The sequence below is a fragment of the Lepidochelys olivacea genome, assembly GCF_965140295.1.
Source record: "Lepidochelys olivacea isolate rLepOli2 genome assembly, chromosome: 13".
Classification (NCBI taxonomy): domain Eukaryota; kingdom Metazoa; phylum Chordata; order Testudines; family Cheloniidae; genus Lepidochelys; species Lepidochelys olivacea.
Window position 1 is genome coordinate 29,753,965 of NC_140423.1, and position 22,131 is coordinate 29,776,095.

Consider the following 22,131-nt stretch of genomic DNA (forward strand, 5'->3'; position numbering starts at 1 on the left):
CTAGACACATTCAGGCGTCAGTGTTTAACAGGGAGGGGAATTAACCAATGGAACAACTTACCAAGGGCCCTGGTGGACTCTCCATCACCGGCAATTACCAAATCAAGATGGGCTGTTTTTCTAAAAGCTCTGCTCTAGGCATTATTGTGGGGCAGGTCTCTGGCCTGTGTTATAAAGGAGACCAGACTGGATGATCACAATAGGCCCTTCTGGCCATGGACTCTATGATTCTATGTAACAACCCACTGTATCATGGAGCAGTAACCCACCTTGGTCTGCTCAGACCTTATCCAGAGTACAATAACCAGCACCGAGAACTGCCTTACAAGAGATGAGGGAAAAAACTGAGGGAGCTAGGGTGGGGGGAATTGTGTTTCAGAAGGGTTTATAAGAATATCTCTAGCTCAACCAAACGATAGAGGAGTGTGTAAGAGAGAGAGAGATGATAACCAACAACCAGGATCCGAGGGCTCGGCATGTCAGCAAGGGAGGGGTTATTCAGCCTGATACACTGAACGAGGAGCAATGGGATGGAAGGAATTAGAGACATTGACTGAACCTCAGACAAAGCTTCCAGACTGCATGATCTCCAGCCCCGCGGAATCGTCTCCCTGGTGGTATGGAGGCTCCATACCTGGAGACAAGATAAAGCACCAGAGAACAGCTGGGGACAGCCTGCCCTGGCTCTGGGAACAGGGGCTAATTTCACCAGGAGCTTCCCCCTTCCCCAAATGTCTACAAGGCAGATTAACAATGTTATTTACATGGTGCCTTTAATCCACTAACAGGGAGAGGTAACCATGGTAATTCACCTCACCGAGATCCTAGAGCATTCCCTGCTAGTGCAGTACTCACACTCCTCCAAAGGCAGGCAGGCGGGCAAGGCCCTGCCACAAAGCCAGTCCCTCTGGGTTCAGTGGAAGTGCTCCTGTAAGTGATGCCTCCAGACACCCGGCAGGCATGACAGTGGGATGTCTCTCAAGTTACGACTCTGGTTTGTATCATGGGCTGAACACACGTCTGACCCTGCTTATTATTGTCCTGTATTGCAGCCAGCACCCTGCTTGGGAAAGGCGTGTGATGCCTCCCCGTAGCAGGGTGGCTACCCCGCTCCTAAAATAGAAGGGGTTAAAAGGAGCCCTGGAGAGGGCTGTGGCTGGCTGATTGGGGAAACAGCCGCAGCTGGGCCATGCCTCAATCAGGCCCCAGCTGGCCTGTATAAAAAGGCTGTGAGCCAGTGGCCCAAGGAGTCTGTCTCCAGGCTGGGAGAGAGCAGGGCTGGGCTGCCTGCCCGACAGGTACTGAGAGTGGTGCAGTGCTGGGGAAGGAGCAGGCTGAGCAGGGGGTGCTCCAGGCTGTAGGGCCTGGTCCAAAGCCCATAGAGGTACTGGGAGGCAGAGGAAGGCAGCAGGTCCGAACCCCCTTGCTTATGATGAGTGGCCTTTACACAGCAGTCTGCCCCAGGGAGTGGAGGTTTGGTGATGACTGGCAGTAGCCCAGACTGAGGCAAGGTGGGGATAGTGGGTTGGGGGTTCCCCAGGAAGGGAAGACCCAGAGGCAGAGTGTGGGGGTACAGCCAGGGGGCAGAACCCCAGAGAAAGGGGCACCGGGGTCTGTGAGGGTCACGGGGGCCAGAGTTGTGCGGATCACTAGCCTGCAGAGGGCCCTCCAGGCTGGAAAAGGGCTAATTCCCAATGACCAGCAGGAGGTGCTGCAGGGAAACCTTTACACTCCTGAAAGAAATATCACTGAGAAGATGGCAATTGAGGGCCACTGACTCCAACTGTCTCAGTTACCAGCCCCTCCCCGTGGAGCAATGGATCTTCTGCACAGGGACCTGCAGGGTGGGGCAAGTATGTCTGGGGGAGGGAGCTGGAGCGTCCCAGTGGAACACCTGCAAAAGGGACAGGAACTCTAAGAATAGAGGTGCTGCTCTGAGCGGGAAGCCAACCACTGCCACATGTGTGAAGGCCTGGTAGGAGAGAGAGGGCGGACAGGACAGGACAGCTGGAAACTCTGACAAACCTTACCTCGAGTGCGAGATCAGACTGGGGAGGGGCAGTTTCAGGACTTTTGTTATTTTTGGCTCTCGAGCTATTAAGAGTAACATCACTGTGGGTAAGAAATTCCTTTGCTAAGCCTGGGTTCCTTGCTTTTATGCCTCATTGTCCCCGAAAGAGTTAAACTAGAAGCCCAGCAGGCTCCCAGCTCAGACAGAACTCTAGGGGAGCGCATGTAAGCAACAGGGGAGCTCGGGATGTTTCATCCACCAGATTCCGGATCTGGGTGGTTGGGTGAAGGTGTCCCAGGTCCTCAGACAAGAGTGCACCATAGGGTCCAAGAGCTCGAAACTGTGACTAGTCTCTACATAGACTCAGCTGGTTTGCAAACATGGGGCCCAGGAAGTGGCTCCACTCACAGGCTGGTGACAGCACAGAGGGACAATAGGCCAGGCTGCAACAGCTAGTACTCGAGTAAGCCCCACGCATGGCTGGCTACAGACAGTTTATTGGTTGTGTGCTCCCCTTCCCAGTAGCTTCAGCTGAGACTATCCAGCTGCGGCCAGAGGCTGTGCAAACAGCCGCTGGTGTGGGGAGTGCCTCATGCTAGGCAAAGCAGAACTTGCTGCCCATGGCTGGGAGTGAGGGGGGGATTCCCTCTCCTGCTGCTTTGCAAACATTGGCTGGAATTTTTAACCTGCACTTTTAAAACCCGTGCCTCCTCTCTCTCCACCACAGCCAAAGGGTTTGTTCTCACCAGAGACGTTGAGCATATCATCGATGCGCCCCGTGATCCAGTAATAGCCGTCCTTATCTCTCTTGCAACCTACAAAGAACCAGTCACCAGTATGAGAACACAGCGCCAGAACTCAATGCATCGGACAAAGGAGTCCGGGAATAGAATGGAATACAGCGAGATCCTGGACCCAGGGGCTCCCCCATGCCATGTGCTGCTAATCCCCAGCGAGCGGAACGGCCCACCAACCCTCCCGCTCAGAAAGCAGAGACACTGAGGAGGCCACACAAGCTGCCACTCCCTGGGACAAGGCTGCTGCTTGAAGTCTTACCATCTCCTGTCACGTAGTACCCTGGGAACTTCTTGAAGTAGGTGGTCTCAAATCGCTGGTGGTTCCTGTACACTGTGCGCATTATTCCAGGCCAGGGCTGCTTAAATACCTGTGGGAGAGGATATAGAGATGTGGCATTAGAGCCAGGGAGTCCCTGGGGTACACAGCCTTACAGCAGCATGAGTTCTTGTCCTAAGTTGTAGGTCACGGTCTCTAACGGGCTTTTACTTACACAGCCAGAGAAAGACAGAGGAGTCTAGCGAGCAGATAGCCATGTCTGTCTCCTGCATTACTCCTGGGCCTATTCACTAGCTCAGCCCCATACTACCCTGTGTCCCATCTCCGATCACAGCTGCCGAGAGCAGGACGCTACAGCGTATTAACCAAAGTCTCTCAGTGCCCAGCACACAAAGGGCAATATGACGCTTCTACCTTCACATCCCCACCATTTTATAGCCGTTAATTACAGGAAATGAAGAGTGTTTTGCCCCTTGCAGTGAAACCGTAGATTCCAAGGCCAGAAGGGACCATTGTGATCGTCTCGTCTGACTTCTAGACCAGTGATTCTCAACCAGGGGCCCGGGGCCCCTTTGGGGGCTGCAAGCAGGTTTCAGGGGGTCCACCAAGCAGGGCTGGCATTAGACTTGCTGCAGCCCAGGGTAGAAAGCCAAAGCCCCGCCGCATAGAGCTCAAGCCAAAGCCTGAGCAATTTAGCTTCACAGGGTCCCCTGTGGCATGAGGCCTCATGCAATTGCCCTACTTGCTACCCCTGGCTTTTATATGCAGAAAACCAGTTGTGGCACACGTGGGCCGCGGCATGTGGGGGGGGGGGGGCTCAGAAAGAGAAACGTTGAGAACCCCTGTTCTAGAACACGGGCCAGAGAACTCCCCCCAATAATTCCCAAGCCAAATCGGTTAGAAAGACATCCTACCTTGAGCTAAAATGGTCAGTGATGGAGAATCCACCATGACCCTCAGTAAAAGATTTAATCATACAGGGAAGAGCTGCTCCCCCATTATGACAGACATAAGATCTCCCATGGGGCAGCCAATGTTAGAGAGGTAGGACACTGCCCTATCAACATCCCAGATGCCCAAACAGTTGCAATCACTGACTTCACCCCAAGCATCAGCTCATGCTGCACAGAGCGGACGGCTGGGAAAGCCCCATGTCCCCTTGCTCCTGATGGCGCATTCTACCACAAACTTCCTAAAGAGGGGAGGATCTCACTAAATAGTCTTTAACTCCCTCCCCCCATTTTTGCTTCAATTATACAACAGCTCTGATAACAATCTACAGGGCTCCTACACTGGCAGTTAGAGTCCAACGTCACTTCTAATGGCACAAGAGCATCTTGCAGCATAGATGTGAAAGGTGTAACTAGACATGCTTGTGAGGGGATAACCTCACACCAGTTCAGGCCTCTGGCTTGGAACCAACACGCATGTGACTCCTGCTCCCCAGTGGGAACCAGCCAGTCACTTGGTGAGCCTCAGCTTTCCCGCAGCCCTGGTGTAACTGTGACAGGGCTTGGTCCGAGCACAGGATCAGCTGTTCTTTACCAGGTAGCCTTCTGCTTCTCCCTCCAGCTCCTCCCCGGATTCATCCAGGATAGCAGGGACGACACCAAAAAATGGAAACGTCTGCAGGGGATGTTTGTGGAAAGAGAAAGTTGAACATACTATTAAAATCCCTTCAAACAGACAAAGGAAGGGCAGAGTGAGCCTGGCTTTCGGGAGGGATTCAGTCCAAGTGTCTGCCAGTAACCATGCTGACGGAGCGGTACGTCTCTCTCTAGGCTCCATTATGGCCAGACATCCCCAGGGAATTCATCCCCGCTCAGGCCTGGCACAACCCCTTCCAGACAGTGCTCATGCTGCCCAGGCTTTGGGGAGGGAGCGTTCCCTGCACTGATTATCTAGGGAGTTCAGTATCACGCCTGTGCTGGGCAACGTAGCAAACCAGGTAGTTACGCAAACGGAGGACCCTGTCGGTGCAAATGGGGCTTTTACAGGTGTCACTGAGCCCAGGCCCCACCCCATAGTCACTGCCCTGGAAAAATCGCAGCAGCAGGATTGCACAGAATGGAACACGCCAGCCACAGGGCACTCAAATGGTTTCTACTCACTGCGGAGCCTGGCTTCATGGGCGTGGCAGCAGGGAGCGGCGTCAGCACATGGCCACCCTGCGGGAGGAAGCAACGGAGATCAGCCATTCACACTGCCTGGCCCCTCACACTCGGACACTGCCTCATAGGCACTGACTCCGTGGATGCTCTGGGGCTGGAGCACCCACAGGAAAAAATTGGTGGGTGCTCTGCACCCACCAGCAGCTCCCCACTATGCCCCCCACCCCAGCTTGCTTCCGCCTCCTCCCCGAGCGCACCTTCCCCGCTTCTCCCCCTAGCTCCCAGCGTAACAAGCTGTGGCAGGGAGGGGGAGGAGCAGGAATGCGGCGCACTTAGGGGAGGAGGCAGGGAAGAGGCGGGGCTGGGGCGGGGATTTGGGAAAGGGGTCCCATAGGGGCAGAGTGGGGGCGGGGACTTTGGGGAGGGGTTGGAATGGGGGCGGGGCATGGGTGGAGTCGGGGTAGGCGAGCACCCACCGGCGCCATGAGAAGTTGGCACCTATGCACTGTCCTGCCCTGGAATGTGCTCAGATGCTGGGCAGCAGTTCTGGGCACGGCGGGAGGCAGGACAGGTGCAGAGGCAGGATGCGTGGCAGGGAGTAATACATTGGGGCAGCTTGGCAGGAGACAAGAAATAGAGGGAGGAGTGTGGGGGCACAGTGGCGTATGGGCTGAGGAGAGGCAGGTGGGAAGCCTGGAGAGCAGTGACAGCGGCCAGCTGGACACTATAGGAATAGGAGGCCTGAGAGCCTGGTCTCCTACCCCAGCCAGCCCCTAGCGGTGCCCGTCTGAGAGGCAGGCCCCATACTGCTCTGTAATCAGAGATGCACCCGGCAGGGGAGGTAACAGGAACAAGCTCCCCACTCACCCCTAGCCTCCATGGGAGCACATCTGGCCGTGCCCCCGCACCCTGAGCTCCCGGGAAGGTTAGACCCCACTGTCCTGACACTACCCTGCAGCAAGCCTGCAGAGCAGCCTGGCACCTCGAAGGGACCGAAGCAGGGCAGCGCCTGGCACCCTTAGAGGTTTCAGCACTCCCAGGGCTCCCTGCTCCCTCCCAAGGGGGGTAGGAGGGTCTGAGGAGAGCTGGCAGGGAGGAACTCACAGTCTCTGTCTGCCAGAAGGTATCCACGATGGGACACCTCTCTTCTCCAACCACCTGATAGTACCACAGCCAGGCTTCGGGATTGATGGGCTCCCCAACCGTCCCCAGCACTTTCAAGGATTTCCTGCTGTACCTGCAGTGAGAAGCGGTGGGTTTCACACATGCGCACGTGCTCTCAGCCTGGACCAGGCCACAGGGAGACTGGCTCGTAGCCCTGTCTGTGAGCTTGCCCAACCCAGACAGCCCACTTCGGCACATGGGATCTCGCGGATCATCCACTTTGGGTTTTCAAGAAGCTCCTCTAGGATCCAGCGTGTGCAGAGAGGGGAAGTACACGAAGCAGCAGCAGAGCCAGCCCCTTGGTCTGACCTACACAGTCAGGGCAGCTCAGACAGCAAGGACCAGAGTCACAGTAAATTCTGTGAGCTCAGGGCAACTTCTGTTCCCATCACCCTTTCTCAGTCCCTCCACAGTGTCTGGAAACAGCAGGCTGGCAATGCAGGAGCTCTCTGTGCCCAGCACACTCCCCTGCAGTCCCACTCCAGGGCTGATGGGACTTTTTCTGCCACGTAGCCCGGCAATAGCCCAGAACTCAGACATCAAAACAAGAGGTGGGTGTTTCAGACTCTGCCTAAGACCAACCTAGGGGCAGCACTGAGAAGTGACATGGGATAAAGCCAGCTCGCCATAACCCACGGCCCAGGGCTCAGAAACGCAACCTGCAGATTCCTGGTGCCCACTTACAAGCACCGTAACAGGAAAGTTCCCCCATTTGTGCAGGCCAGACACAGCATAGACTCACTGACTCAGACTTTACAGCCAGACATGATCTAGTCCGACCTCCTGCACATTGCAGGCCACAGAACCTCACCCACCCACCCCTGTAACAGACCCCTAACCTCTGGCTGAGTTACTCCAGTTGCCAGATCACTGTTTAAAGACTTCAAGTTACAGAGAATCCCCCATTTACACTAGTTTAAACCTACAAGTGACCCAGGCCCCATGCTGCAGAGGAAGGTGAAAAACCACCAGGGTCTCTGCCAATCTGACCTGGGGGAAATTCCTTCCCAACCCCAAATATGGTGATCAGATAGACCCTGAGCACTTGGGCCAGACCCAGCAGCCAGACACCTGGGAAAGAATTATCTGTAGTAACTCAGAGTCCTCCCCATCTAGTGTCCCATCCCATTTGCTGCTCGCAGTCGCAGTTTGGCTACATGCCAGCACAGGCAGTCTCATCAGACCATCCCCTCTGTATACTTATCAAGCTCAGTCTTGAAGCAAGTTAGGTGTTTGCCCCCACTGCTCCCCTTGGCAGGCTGTTCCAGAATGTCACTCCTCCGATGGTTAGAAACCTTCGTCTAAAGAAAATGCTCCAGACAGCTGCTGTTGGGGATCCACAGCCCATCTGCTCAGGGACAGGCGGGCGCTCTCAGGCAACTAGTTCCAAGCCAGTCCTGTACTCCCGGGTCCTACTGCCTTGTGCCCACAGAGCTATCGGGGTCCCTCCCCCACTGCGGAGCTGTGCTTACTTTTTGACGGGCTCACTGCCGTACTTCATGAGCAGTCGGATGGCTGTGGGCGCAGTGTAAAACTTGGTCACCTGGTACTTGTCAATGATGCTCCACATGCGGCTGACATCTGGATAGATGGGCAGACCTTCAAACTGAGCGCGAGACAGCACGGTCAGCACAGCCACTACCCAGCCCTTCTTGTGACGGGCCCAGGGGAGAACCTGGCACCCTGCCTTGGAGTCCAGGCAGCGAGACTGAGCACAGCGGGGGCCAGGGGATGCTGGGAGCCCACCTCGCTCCAGGCAGACCAGGCTTTAGGCCGATGGCTGCAAGAACAGAGCAGAGCCTCTGTGCCACCGGGTGAGGCAGGGACCAGGTCTCCTCCATGCTCCGTACGGTGCTGAGCACAGCCGCGCTTGGGGGCATGAAGCAACAAGAGCAGGTCAGAGGCAGGGATCTAAGCTACCCCCCACCAGCCAGTGCTCTGACAGCTCCCTTGGCTCAGCAGCTCTGCAGAGGCGAGGGCCCAGAGACCGCTGGCGTACAGCCTTAGGTGGGGATTAAGGGAGACTGGAGGAGCAGAGAAAACGCTCTCCATGCCTCCCCTGCTCCTCCCAGTCCCAACCCCCGCCCCACCTTTCCCCACTCCAGAGAGAGCTCCCCCTACACGCCCACGAGGGCTGGCAGGGCTTCCTTCCCAGCAGGCACAGCACCCTCTGCTCCACCCCTTGCTGCCTCTGGGCTCCATGGCTTATCAGCGCCAGGTAGGGACACATCTCCCAGGCAAGTGCGGGAGAAGGCCATGTGCAGACTGGCTCCAGCCAGGACTGCTGATGTGGCCCCTTTCACGACAGCCACAGCACAGTGCCTCCTGGATGTGGGTCCTGCAGCTCACCCCCCTAGACAGGCTGATGTGCTGGGGGCTCAGGCTGATGGGACAGGGAAAGCCAGCCAGCCCCACCATGCCACTGAATGCAGCTAATGCAGGCTATGGGAACAAGGGCCGCAGCACACTTCCATGTTCCAGAATAACACTGGGCCCAGAGGGCGTAACACACAGCCTGCAGACCCTGCCACACTGCGCGGGATCTCACCAGAGAGGAAGAAAAAAAGTTCTTCCTCTTCCTTTTCCCCCGGAGGAGTCTGGGGACTGACAAATCCCTGCCCTGGTTTTGCTGGGGGGGCTGGGGGGCTGCCAGCCTCTCTCCCAAGCATCCTTCAGGCCCTGGAGATAAATGTGCTAGCAAAGCATCACAGCAGCAAGACAAAACCCCTCACAACAGCAGCTCTGCTTTCACACTGTCCCAACACCCTGATTCATTCGCTCTCCCATCCCCGCAGCATCCCCCAGGGCAGACAAGGCCCTAGTTTCTAAGGACAAACAAAAACCACTTGTTTTATTACTCAAGAATCTCACAAACCAAGCCCTTCCTGCCTTATCACAAAGCAGCGAGAGCAACCGGCACTGGCCTCCTCTGCTTAGCCCTCCAGCGCCACTCTGTGAGGCCCGCCTGCTGGGTGCCTTGCCCTCCTCACAGGGCAGCACTCTGCTAGTGCGGCCTCCAAGGCGCTGGTTTCCGCACAGCGTGCTGACTCCCAGGGCGCTTTTCAAATGAGGTAGAGAGAAGAGCGGGTCATGAGGGCAGGGGCTTGTGCTCATTACAGAAACAGACAGATACCAAGGGAGGCTGTTCAGCCCAGGCTGGTCTCTACCTTCCAGGAGAGGCTCCCAGCCCTCACAGAACTTACCAATACACTGGTTGCCGCATTTGCCAGAGGTCCATAAGTGAGGTAGGAGTGGCCAGTTATCCAGCCGATGTCAGCCGTGCACCAGTAAATGTCCTCAGGATGATGATCAAACACATACTTAAAGGTAGCAGCAGTAAAAATCATATATCCACCCACCGTATGCACGACGCCCTGCAACAAGAACACATGATCAGCAGGGGATGCTTCAAAAGCAAAGCCACCCCCAGCCCAGCCCTCCCAAGCTGACCAGCACCAGACTGGCAAGTACCAGGAGCAGGTCTTCAGTGCCTGACCTGGAAAAGCACAGCCCCAGCCCAAAGCTACCACCTCTCCAGCTCAGAGCTCTTGCAAAGTGCAGCAGAAAAAACAGAACCGTAAACTAAGCACTTCATAGCGTGCTCCCATAACTGAAGTATGAGCATCGTTCATCTCTATCTTGCCCCAGGATATTAGAGACACGCCCCTATTACTGGTATCTCTGAGACCTATGGACTAGTTATTGTTACAGACATCATTTCTGGCCAGGGAAGCAATATGAGTTAGCTATTGTGAAAAATACCTTGGGTTTCCCAGTTGATCCACTGGTGTAAAGAATGAACAGCTCATCTTCAGCATCACACCACTCAGGCTCACACTCCTTGCTGGCATTCTTCATAAGCTCATGCCACCAAAGATCGACATGGGAATTCCATGGAGTCTGAAGAAAAGTGAAAGACAGAGGGGATGATCTCCAAAGTCAGCTAGAGTGGGCAAGCGGAGCACACTGTAGCAGAAGGCTAATCAGCTCGGAACACAGTGCTGCATGTTCCATGCCTCTGAACACACGCCTGCTGCAAAACCAGGCTTCAGAACCACAGCCTCCATTAAAACAAGGGATGTTTCCCACCTGCAGGACTACCAAGAAAACCTTTACAAAGCGACCCGAGCGTAACAGATGCAGTCTGCGAACAACCTGAAACTCCAGACTAACCCCCAACCCCCAAAAGAACTTGGCAGTGCAGTTAGTATCCAAATACCTAGCCCAAGGGACGCTGTGCCAATGGGTATTCGTCAAGCCTCCAGGTTTTACTTTATTAGACGCTGCACAGATGCTCAACTGGTCAAAGAACCAGGGGCCGTGCTGCAGCATTTGGGTCCAGTCTGCTGTGGAGGACACAGGCCTCAAGAGGGAGACAGCAGCAACGTGGCTCAAGGCCTTTCCTGGCCATCAGTACCAAACGGGGAGAGCTAGTGGCCATTAACCTCAGTCAGCTACTGTTCATGTAACTGAATATCTCCCCTCTAAGGAACACCATCCCTTCCGAGCTACGCATGGACAAACCTGACGTGCTCTCCTACCTTACTGGAGAGGCAGCATTGCACTGCCCTGCATGGAGCTCGGACAGGGCGGGGTGCTGGCCAGTACACAGGAGAAGGGGCAGGGTTAATAGCCAGCTAGAAAGCCAAGCACAACACCCCTTTGTGCTTCCACTGCCCATCAAGCCATAGAATCTGGCCCGGCAAAGACTCGCCCACCTCCCAAGAGCCCCGCCAGGCTGTTCTCAACACAACATTCTTTGGCACTTTGTTCAGTCTAGTTTTAAGGTGTCCCAAGTGATGGGGCTTGCAGCCCTTATGGAAACTTATGTTCCACTCACCACCATCACTTAGGTTAGCTGTAGGTTTCAGAGTAACAGCCGTGTTAGTCTGTATTCGCAAAAAGAAAAGGAGGACTTGTGGCACCTTAGAGACTAACCAATTTATTTGAGCATAAGCTTTCGTGAGCTACAGCTCACTTCACCGGATGCATACTGTGGAAAGTGTAGAAGATCTTTTTATACACACAAAGCATGAAAAAACAGTGGGGTAGGAGGAGGTATTTTTTCATGCTTTGTGTGTATATAAAAAGATCTTCTACACTTTCCACAGTATGCATCCGGTGAAGTGAGCTGTAGCTCACGAAAGCTTATGCTCAAATAAATTGGTTAGTCTCTAAGGTGCCACAAGTACTCCTTTTCTTTTTAGTTTAGCTATACACAGTTTATCTTTCCACCATTCCTGAGGAGTCAATCCCTCCAGCTCCTCCATCGCGTCTGTGGCTGGGCTCTGAGCCCCCTCCAGTTTGTCAGTACAGGTCTGGGAACATGCTGCTCACAAATGAAAGCAGTATTCCAGGGACAGCTGCCACATGCACAACTTATCTCCCTCTGCTGGGACATGGGGCCTCCGAGCTGCACCGGGGTCTCCCTCAGCAGCCATTTCACCTTGCACACTTGGCTCTGGTCTCCTGACTACAGCTGGGAGGGAGGGAGGGAAACCCTTGGCCCATCCTGCAAAGGGTTTCCCATTCTGCCTTGGGATGAAAGCAAAACTGTAGCTGTGAGATTGCCCCCTAGTGCCCTCAGTGCAGCCCTGCACAAGTTTCCTTTCTTCGATCCCCAAATAAACTCCACGCAGGGCTCTCCGGTCCAATCACAATAGCCCTCCTTAGGGTTTGATTTACTAACAAAGTTCAAAACAAAACACAAGCGTTTTCTCTCCAGTCAGGTACAGCTCAAACTCCCCGGCTCTGCTCGGAGTACTTCCTGCCCTAGCAGGCTACTCTCAGCTGTTCCCAGCAGCAGCAATTCCCCAGAGGCAGGGATAGAACTTCTTCAAGGGACAGCAGAGAAGAAGGCTGGGCTGTTGTCTGATGGGAGGAGGAAGTGGATTCAGCATTGTAGGAACATAGGGTTTTGTAGCAATTCCTACAATGGAGTTAAGGTCTAACTTTCCTGAAGCAAGAGGGATTATATCCATTATGGTTTGGTCTTGTCTAACGTAACTGAGGAGACCCTCATTACCCACCGTATAGGAATCCTTTGTTAGAGACCAGGTGGGCAAGGTAGTATCTTTTATTGGACCAATACCAGATATTCCCTTATCCAGCTTGTGTCTCTAATATCCTGGGACTGACACAGCTACAACTATACTGCATAATCCTTTATTGGGATTCAGCTATGTCTGTGTCTTCCATGGTAGCCTGTGGCAGAGAGTTCCACACATAATTATGAACGAAGTAAGACTATTCCTTTTTTTCCAGTGCTAAACTTGTTGCCTATAAAATTCCTTGAATGATTCCTTGTTCCTCTATTATGAGAATGGGAGATCCTGTTGCCCAATCTCCCTTCTCTATGTTGTCTCTATCACATCCCTTCTTACACATTTCCTCTCTAAACAGTCCTAATCTTTCACACTCTCTTTATATGGCAGTATATTACTAAATTTTCCTCGCCCATCTCTGCATCCCTCTCCCCCACATCCTTTCTGCTATATCCTTTTTGAGACAGGCTGATCAGAAGCAAAAATAGCATTCTGGGTGAGGGCAGATCAATTTAAATGAGATACAATGTTCTTTCCAAGACCTATGATTTTGCTCCCCTTTGAGCAGATAATTTCACTGAGCTGTACACAGAAATGCTTCTGTCTTTCTCTTGAATGATTAGTTAGCTTGGAATCCATCAATGTGTTGGAGAAACTCAAATTATTTTAACCCACAGTATCTTGTACTCATCCTCAGTGGCATTAATATGTTATCACGTACTCTGCCCACACTCCTGGCTTTGTTATCAGAGGTCCCTTGGAAGTTCTTCACACACAGTTATTTACATTAGTGAAGACTACAATCTGAAAGTTTTGCCATTTTATTTTCCCTTGTAGAACGGAACTTCATGGCAACCCACTATGAACTTCTATCAATATTGAAAACACCACATTTATTCCTACTCTGTTTCCTGTGTCAGCCAGTTTCTGATACATGACAGTGCTTTGCCTCTCAGCCCATGACTATTTGGTTTCCTTAATAGCCCTCTTGTGGAAGACTTATCAAAGGCATTTTGAAAGCCCAAATAAGTATCAGTGGGTTCTCCTTTACCTACCATTTTGCTGACATGTTCAGAATCACAAATCAGATGGAGAAAGTGAATAAAGAAATTTTATTTACCCCCTTCACATAACACAAGAACCAGGGGTCACCTGATTAAATTAATAGGCATCAGGTTTAAAAACAAAACAAACTAAAGGAAGTATTTCTTCACACAAGACACCGTCAACCTGTGGAACTAGTTGCCAGGGGATGTTGTGAAGGCCAAAATTACAATTGTGGTAAAAAAAGAACTAGATAAGTTCACGGAGGATATTGGCCAAGATGGTCAGGGATGCAACCTCATGCTCTAGGTAACCTTAAGCATCTAACTGCCAGAAGCTGGGACTGGACGACAAAGAATGGATCACTTGATGATTGCCCTGTTCTCTTCGTTCCCTCTGAAGCACCTGGCCCCAGCCACTGGCAGAAGACAGGATACTGGGCTAGATGGACCATTGGTCTGACCCAGTCTGGCTGTTCTTATGTTCTAGTAGATTAGATGCATGAATTTGTTTGTCCCTATTATGTTAATCTAGGCATTGTTATAACTAACTTTAGTGATTGCTTAGACCGATTTACTTGATGCTGAAGCAATGTTCATGCGCCTGATTTCCTGAGTCACCCACAGTGCCTTTCTGAAAGCAAGGTATGTTGGCTACTCTCGAGAAGATGAGCTGATTTTAATAAGTGACTGGTATTACTGCTAGTGGGTAAGCCACATTGTGAGTTCCTTCAGAACTCCTGGATGTATCATCCAGGCCTGGTGACTTCTTGCAATTTAGTAACTAACGTACTTCAACACCTCTGACCCCTCAGTCTGACAGTGGCTCCTGTCTGTTAACCTAAGGAGTATGTCTGGAGTAGCTCTCTCCCCAGCACCCACTGCAGTGACACTCAGGTAACGATATCCGCGCAAATAGTCATTTAGCTTCTCCGAATTGCTGCTTTTACTCCCTAGTAGTTCAGCAGACCCACCAGCTCACCCCAAGCTTCCTGCTTCTGCAATATACCTAGAGAATTCCTTCTTGTTTGTGTGTATATCCCTTTGGCTATCTGTTCCTCCAGAGCCCTCGTAGCCCTCCTAGCTTCCCTCTTACATGACATGGCTCATACTCCTTTCTATTGGCAAATCTTGACTTTATCTTGCCAGTTACCCACACTGTGCTATCTTGGCCAGTCTGCTCCCACAGGGCGACACAAGTCCCGGGTGACTCCGTTATGGCGGTTTACTTAACCATCCTGCAAAGTAGAGTAGAGAGATTTCTGAACATTTCCTCCTTTTTGACTTCAGAGCCTTTTTTAGCTACTTCCTCTATTTTTCAATACCCCTTCTCTATAGTTGATGTCACCATGCTAGTTTTCGGTAGAGTTCTTCCCCTGAGGATGTTGCATTCAATTATATTGTGCTCACTATTACTTATGGGTCAAGTAGTAATTATAGTTGAGCCAACTCCTGTTTGTTCTTCGGACTAAGTTGAGAGCAGCCTCTGCTCGTATGTGCTCTAGAAATTAGCTAATATAATTCTCTTGGCTTCTGTCCCGCCGCTTGGGACAGGCCGTCTGCTCATTCCCAAGGCTATGGCAGGAATTAGTGAGATACCAGAGAACACAGGGCGACAGCGATGATCTTCAAAACAAAAAGGTGGGATTTTCACAAGGGCCTAAGGGAGGTCAGCACCAAACTCCCATTGACCTGAGAACCTAATTCCCTCAGTCTCCCTCAAGCATCCCAGCCTAAGATCTGGGCAAACCTTCTGTTAATGGAAACAGTAGGTGTGCAGTGTCCACGCCCAGAGTAGCAGCACCTTGCCAGCAGGAACAGGATATCCTGCTGCAGTTTTTCCTGGAGCCACCCTGTGCCCCTTCCTGCCCAGCCTCCATTTACCCATGTCAGCATGCTGATAGGGGACAGCCAGTACATGAGAGAAGTGGTGAACAGCAAGATAGGCCCATTCCCCTGCTATGTTAATATGGGTGGTAACACAAGGCAAACACCTTATCACCAAACTGATAAGAGACTGTATTCCAAGGAGCTGGTGCGAGGGCTGGGTGAGCTCCTGCTTGTTCAGATGAGCCTACTGCTTAACATGGTCTCACGCACCACACTGTGCCATGGACAGCTGCACTGCCTAGCCACCTCCTTTACAATGCAGAACGCTTTCTGAAGAGCCCCCTTCATCCAGACGGAGCCCTACACGCGAGCTCCTTTTTCACGGAAGTTAGGCATTAAAGCTGCAGGCTCCCTGCTGCACAAAAACCCCTTTCACTTACCCGTGTCCATGTCTGTGCGGTTAGAAAAAACATGACATTTGAAAAGGAACATCAGTAAGGGGTTTAGTGAGGATTAGTAGCAGAGCTCTCCTTCCACAGAACAGCAATTGGAAAGTTAACTTCAATTAGTGCCAACTTCACTAAAGGAGGCTAATTTTAAGAACTGTTTTTAAAGGTAAACAGATTAAATGTCATCCAAATACTGGACACAAGGTGCGTATATCTGCCGTGAGCATGTTGTTTATTGTGCTGCTCTCTCCACACCACTCCACACCATCAAAATATAACTAGGGCTTCTGCACTAGCCATTTACGAAGGGGAAAGAAACAGGCAGGGATATTACCATCAAACAAACCCTGACCCACATTACGAGAGTCTCTGATATTTGTTTCTCCATTTACGCCTCTGCACATTCATGCAACTACAGAAGATTTCTAAAACGTTAACACAACAAGGTTAGCATCCCCACCCCATCCCAGGGGAGTGGTCTGCAGACCCGGGGTAACTACGGCCAAGGGGGTCAGTGAGTCTACCACTAACATGCAACTGCTGGTAACCCGATTAGGAAGATACACGTGTCTGTGCAGACAGAGAGAGAGAGAGCTGTTAGAGACATGGAGCACTCAGAGGGAAGCAAAGGACACAGGCGCTGAGAGGAGGAAGCTGCTGCTAGATGTAAATACCTTGGGATGGAATCTCTTTGAGCTCTCAGTCTCTTTTTCCTGTTAAAAATCCACAAAGAGGGCGTGTGAGTTGAGAAGTGGAGGATCCACATTGGGCCTTTGTCCACTTCTGTGCACGCAGGGAGTTTTCCGGGCTAGCGTCAGCAGGCAACACGTTCCTATGTTCAGGGTGACGGACACTCAGCCAGGAGGGACTCTCTGAATGAATGCCTGCCCTTCATTTCCACTTCAGTTTCACTCCCTAGAGATTCTTCTGCTTCTTCTGCTAAGCACTGTGCAGGCCACCACCTCCGAGTGTGCACCCAGCCCGTTGGGAGTAAAATCACAGACCAGTTACACAGCTATTTAACCCTCACATAGTGTGTTCAGTGCAGGAGCAGCAAGTGCAGGTGGAAAGGGACAGGTATGGACCCAGGACTAAATATCAGCATTTCAGAGAGCGCTTAAATGGATTTACCAGGAGGAGGTGTTGAGTAATGAACAGCACCCCACAGCGTCCATCACCCTTTTAGGATTGACAAATAGTTACTCAGCCCTAGGTTACAGGCACACCCTAACAAGCAGGGCCCAGACAATATGTACCCAGTGTAAAGGCAGGCGCCACCATGGCGAGAGAAAGGACAGACTACAGCCTATAGATCAGGTGAACGGAAGCAGAACCCTAGGCTGCAGTCAATCTATTCCTTTAAAATGAAGTGTGCCCACTATTTTCCCTGTATTTAGAACTACCCAGCATGGCTAACAGGCCAGAGTCGCAGTGAAGACCAACATATAGGGCCAGATTGTCAGGAACAAGAGGGGGACATGCTGCCCCCTACAAAACAGTGCTACCATCACAGATCACCAGCATGCCTATCCAAACTGGAGCCTGCACATCCATGCATGCAAATACCTCATTTGCTGTGCACACATTTTTTGAAAGGTGCATATGGACCATTACCTTGAAAACATCCCCAAGGAGCATTCACTAAGCCCTCCCCCTGGAGCATGAGAGATTGCTTTCCACACTTGAGCGAGCAAGCGTCAAACCTGCAATGTATTCCCACTATTTCTACAATGGTCAGTTACCATGACGACATGTCGGAATAGCAGCTCTCCCAACACTCAGTCTCCTACCCAGTCGGGTCACGCTTGGGACCGCTGGATTCTCTACCATAGATGTGACGGACAGTACAGGCACTGATCTGTGAAAGCACCTAGCAAACAGGGCAGAAGGAACAGCCTCTAGGCACTAACAGGAGCTTTTGCAATCTTGGGGAACTGGCAAGGAGGGATTCCATCTCCACAAGTGGGCTGTGGTCTCCTTCCAGCGAGAGGAGGCAGAGATGGGCAGCATGTCTCTTGAAGTGTGCATGTGCACAGCATGACTGCACGCCCCCTCAAATACTTGGACACCATGGTCAGAGCATCTCCCTCCTTTTTCAGTCTCCTGCACTGCTCTGGCTTCCACCCCTGCCTGAAGTGTTCTCCAGGCATCCGGCCCCAAGCTCCTTAGCCCACCTTCAGCTGTGCTGGAGAATCACAGCAAGCTCTCAGGCCCAGCAAGGCCACATTTCACAGAGCTCTCCCGCCACCACAGAGGGAACAGACAAGACTGCACTCAGGAAACATGCTAAAAACAGTCTGAAATCCCATAGGGCATAAGTGTCGGGCTGTGCAGGGCGATGCCCAGGGACCTGTCCAAAGGTGGTACCTACACTTCCCATGCCCGATCCTTCCCCTAGAGAGACAAGCTATCTTCTAGAATGCAATGAAGTTGCTAATCACATAGAGAATTCCACCCTGCCAAGCTGCACTGCTTTCAGCTCCCTCTGCAAGGGGAGAGGACACTTGCCCTAGGGTCCCTAAAATAATTTTATAGGCAGCTGGTTTCTCTCAGATGGGAGAAAGCCCTGCCTTGTATTCTGGTTGCCTCTGAGATAGCTGGACATTTACTGATAAAACAAGACCCTGTGCCTTGCCTGAAGAAGCAAATGTCACGTGCCCAGCAACTGCAGCTGTGTGACCTTTCTAGTCAGCTACTACAATACTGTGCATTTGGTTTGCCCCCAGGCCACTCAGTGAAAGCTCCCATTTACCCACAGCTCAAGCCACTGCTCAGCTGATACAGCCCCCTCTCCCCATGCTGTTGGCAGGGAGATAGAGGCGAGGCTGGGAATCGGACTCAGCTGTCAGGGTTATAGGCACTTTCTAGGAAGACTTCTCATTGTGCCTGGGAGGGGAGATGGCTATTTTCGTTCAGAAGGAAAATTCCTCTGCCAGAGAGGAACACATCTCCTTCTAGCTCCTGGGCTGCTCAGCTCATGGAAACTTGCACCAACATGGGTACCCCAGCCATTCCTTTTGGGGAGCTGCCGGGGGGGGGGGTTAAAGGAAACAGCAGGGTGCCAAGAGGCATTCAATCATTTTAGTGGGTGGGTGGTGGTTCTTGAGAGATCACATTGCACCATAAATCCCAAGAGGAGGGAACACGCAGCAGGGAAGAGTCTGAACACATAAAAGCCCAGAGATGTATTGCATTGGTGGTTGTACTGATCGATTTGTTGGGCTCACACCCAGAGCAATGAGAGAATCCCTCCTCCTAGCTTCCCACGGGAACCCACCTGTACATCCTGGCACAGCCTCTTCAGAGGTGGCGACTTGTTGCATATCCCATCTGACACCACTTCCTCCCTTCCCAAGTGCTTGACCACAATGCAGTTTCTCAGAGGGGAGTCTCTGCGAAGGGAAAGGGGGAGTCATTAGCTTGCTCCCGTAAAGCCAGAGACCCGTTATACAGGCCGCTGTAGAGAGAACGAGGCTCTCACTGCACTGGCTGAGCGCGTGGGAGCTGCACAGCTCTCTGAGGCCAACATGCTGATTGTATGCAATTAGTTCCTGCTGAAAACAATCATTCCACCAGTAACGGCATGTGTTGTTACCCAGGCCGGCTTCCTCCCACAGCTGCTGTCTCAAGGAGCTAACGGGCAGAGCAGGGAGGGCACGGAGTCATATTGGATTCACCTTGTGTGTCTCCCTCTAACTGAGCACCTGAGCTTCCAGCCTCAACATCTAACTGAAACCTAACCCAACAGCAAGGCTACTACAGCAAACGGCTCAGCATTCACCATGACTCCACTGCTGGTGAGACCTGCACCTCCATCACGTCTCCCACCACCACTCATCTCCCTTCCCCGGGTCATCGCCAGATCCCTGGACTGTATTTTCTAGCAGCTCAGGGAAGGAGCTTTCCCAGGCAACTGGAAAGGAAAAACTTCAGTCAATTGTCTGGGTTTTTGTTGTTTTTGTTTTGCTTTTTGCCAAACAAACAAAAAAGAAAACAGTCAGAGGGCACCAGGTGAGATCAGCTTCCATCTATGCTACTGAGCACAGGTTACACACGAGACCAGACGGCCTGCACACCCGTAAGGTGCACAAGGTACAATATGAACATTTAGAAGAGCAGCTGAATGTAAAGAGGTGTCTTTTCAGTGTTGTATAAGTATGGGGAAAGGGATAGCGCAGTGGTTTGAGCATTGGCCTGCTAAACCCAGGGTTGTGAGTTCAATCCTTGAGGGGGCCATTTAGGGATCTGGGGCAAAAATTGGGGATTGGTCCTGCTTTGAGCAGCAGGTTGGACTAGATGACCTCCTGAGGTCCCTTCCAACCCTGATATTCTATATCTGGGCACACATTAGGGCTCTCCAAGTGCTGGTCACTTTATTTCCAGACCCTGTGGATTAATCACTCTCCAAATGGGTATTAGTAGGCTTAGGCCTATACCAAAAAGATGTCTCCGCTGATCAAGATCCCCTCATCCCAGGAGAACAGGAACTTACTTGTCTTTACATTTCTGCAGGGCGTCGTCTGCGATCTGCTTCAGGTTAATCAGCTTATCACCTCTATAAAAGGCATCTACAAAACAGTAAGTGAATCATTAAACTGGCTCACTAGCCAGGACAGCCTACAAATACTTGAAGGTCATTGGTATTAAAGAGGGGAATGAATGGTTCCGGGAGGATGACTGGAAGAGACTAAACGAAATGGGGAAGAGAATATTGGTGCAGGTGTCAGGAAAGGATGCCTGACAAGATCAACTGAACTACAGAAGACTCCTCTAAGGGAAGCGGTGAAATCCCCTCCTTCGGAGAGGTTCACATTTAGGCTGACCAAAACACCTGGAAATGTTCTGTAGGGAACAATCCTACATTGTCAGAATGCAGACTGCACGATCTAATAGGCCTTTCCCATTTCTCTCGTCAATTAATAATATAACCAGTGCTACAGAGAACATGGTTGGACAAAAGGCAGGGGACGAATATGCAAATCTCACTGCACTCCAGTTCCCTCCCCACTCTGAACTCTAGGGTACAGATGTGGGGACCCGCATGAAAGACCCCCTAAGCTTATTTCTACCAGCTTAGGGTAAAACTTCCCCAAGGCACAAACTCTTTGCCCTTGGAGGGTATGCTGCCACCACCAAGTGATTTAACAAAGAATCAGGGAAAGGACCACTTGGAGTTCCTATTCCTCCAAAATATCCCCCCAAGCCCTTACACTCTTTTTCTTGGGGAAGCTTGAGAATAATATCCTAACCAATTGGTTACAAAGTGATCACAGACCCAAACCCCTGGGTCTTAGGACAATAGAGAAATCAGTCAGGCTCTTAAAAGAAACAGAACTTTATTAGAAAGAAAAAAGGTAAAAGAAGCACCTTTGTAAAATTAGAAGGGAAGTTAATCTCACAGGGCAATCAGATTTAAAACACAGAGGATTCCCCTCTGGGCAAAACTTTAAAGTTACTATAAGAAAACCAGGAATACACCTTCCTCTCAGCACAGAGAAAATCACAAGCCAAAACAAAAGTAAACTAACGCATTTCCTTGCTATTACTTACTAATTCTAATGGAGTTGTATTGCTTGCTTTCTTGATCTCTCTCTGGCAAGCACACAGCACAGACAGACAAAAACCTTTCCCCCCCACCCCTAGATTTGAAAGTATCTTGTCCCCTTATTGGTCCTTCTGGTCAGGTGCCAGCCAGGTAATCTGAGCTTCTTAACCCTTTACAGGTAAAAGGATATTGTGCCTCTGGCCAGGAGGGATTTTATAGTAGTGTATACAGGAAGGTTGTTACCCTTCCCTTTATATTTATGACAGACTGACATCTTGCTTTACAAATTAAGATGTGTAGCAACACATTACTGAATTTATTCTAAATGCTACTGTTTCCTGGAGGGGTGGGAGGGCACCACATAAATGATGCATCTGGGAAACTGCATCAAGGAGCATCCAATTTATTTCAAAGAGAAAAGGTGACGCAAAGTTAGTTTTTGAAAATACACTTGCTATGAAGAGTTGGCAGCAACACAAGCCACTGAGCAAAGTGCACAGGCTGCTTTTAATTCTCTGCTGTTTATCAGGAAAGGGGAAACCGTTACTAAAGCATATTTGCCAGCAGAACGTAGCCCGGAACTGGCAATTCTATTCAGAAACAACTCCTTCCCCCACCCCATCTGAACAGAATTTCCCATTTGCAGGAATATATTTTCCCTGCATTAATAGTTAATCTAGTTTTAAAAATAACGTATTTCCATAGCTAACGCTGTGGTTATGGACCTGCAAGGCAGAGGGGAGTATTTTACCTGCCGTAATGAGGAGAGAACAATTGGAATCGAGAATCCGTTCGCAAAGGGAGTCTGCTGAGAAACCTGCAAACTGACAAAAGAACACATTCAACTCAGCAGCAAAGGA

The 22,131-nt window shown here is 51.2% G+C and overlaps 1 protein-coding gene across 5 annotated transcripts in view; it reads right to left on the reverse strand.

The window, feature by feature from the left end:
* ACSS2 (acyl-CoA synthetase short chain family member 2) overlaps window positions 1-22,131 on the reverse strand; it is a 101,911-nt gene that overhangs the window by 5,950 nt on the left and 73,830 nt on the right. For 4 of the 5 annotated variants that reach the window (XM_084645241.1, XM_084645239.1, XM_084645242.1 and 1 more), the window contains 12 exons: window positions 22,023-22,095; window positions 20,219-20,294; window positions 19,004-19,118; window positions 16,401-16,439; window positions 10,123-10,260; window positions 9,564-9,734; window positions 7,833-7,966; window positions 6,301-6,433; window positions 5,197-5,253; window positions 4,631-4,711; window positions 3,068-3,176; window positions 2,758-2,826 (listed from right to left, as the gene is read on the reverse strand). In XM_084645241.1, coding sequence (XP_084501367.1) covers window positions 2,758-2,826; window positions 3,068-3,176; window positions 4,631-4,711; window positions 5,197-5,253; window positions 6,301-6,433; window positions 7,833-7,966; window positions 9,564-9,734; window positions 10,123-10,260; window positions 16,401-16,439; window positions 19,004-19,118; window positions 20,219-20,294; window positions 22,023-22,095 — 1,195 coding nt within the window. The remainder of the gene's footprint in view (window positions 1-2,757; window positions 2,827-3,067; window positions 3,177-4,630; window positions 4,712-5,196; window positions 5,254-6,300; window positions 6,434-7,832; window positions 7,967-9,563; window positions 9,735-10,122; window positions 10,261-16,400; window positions 16,440-19,003; window positions 19,119-20,218; window positions 20,295-22,022; window positions 22,096-22,131) is intronic. The other variant, XM_084645240.1, reaches the window with a different exon arrangement.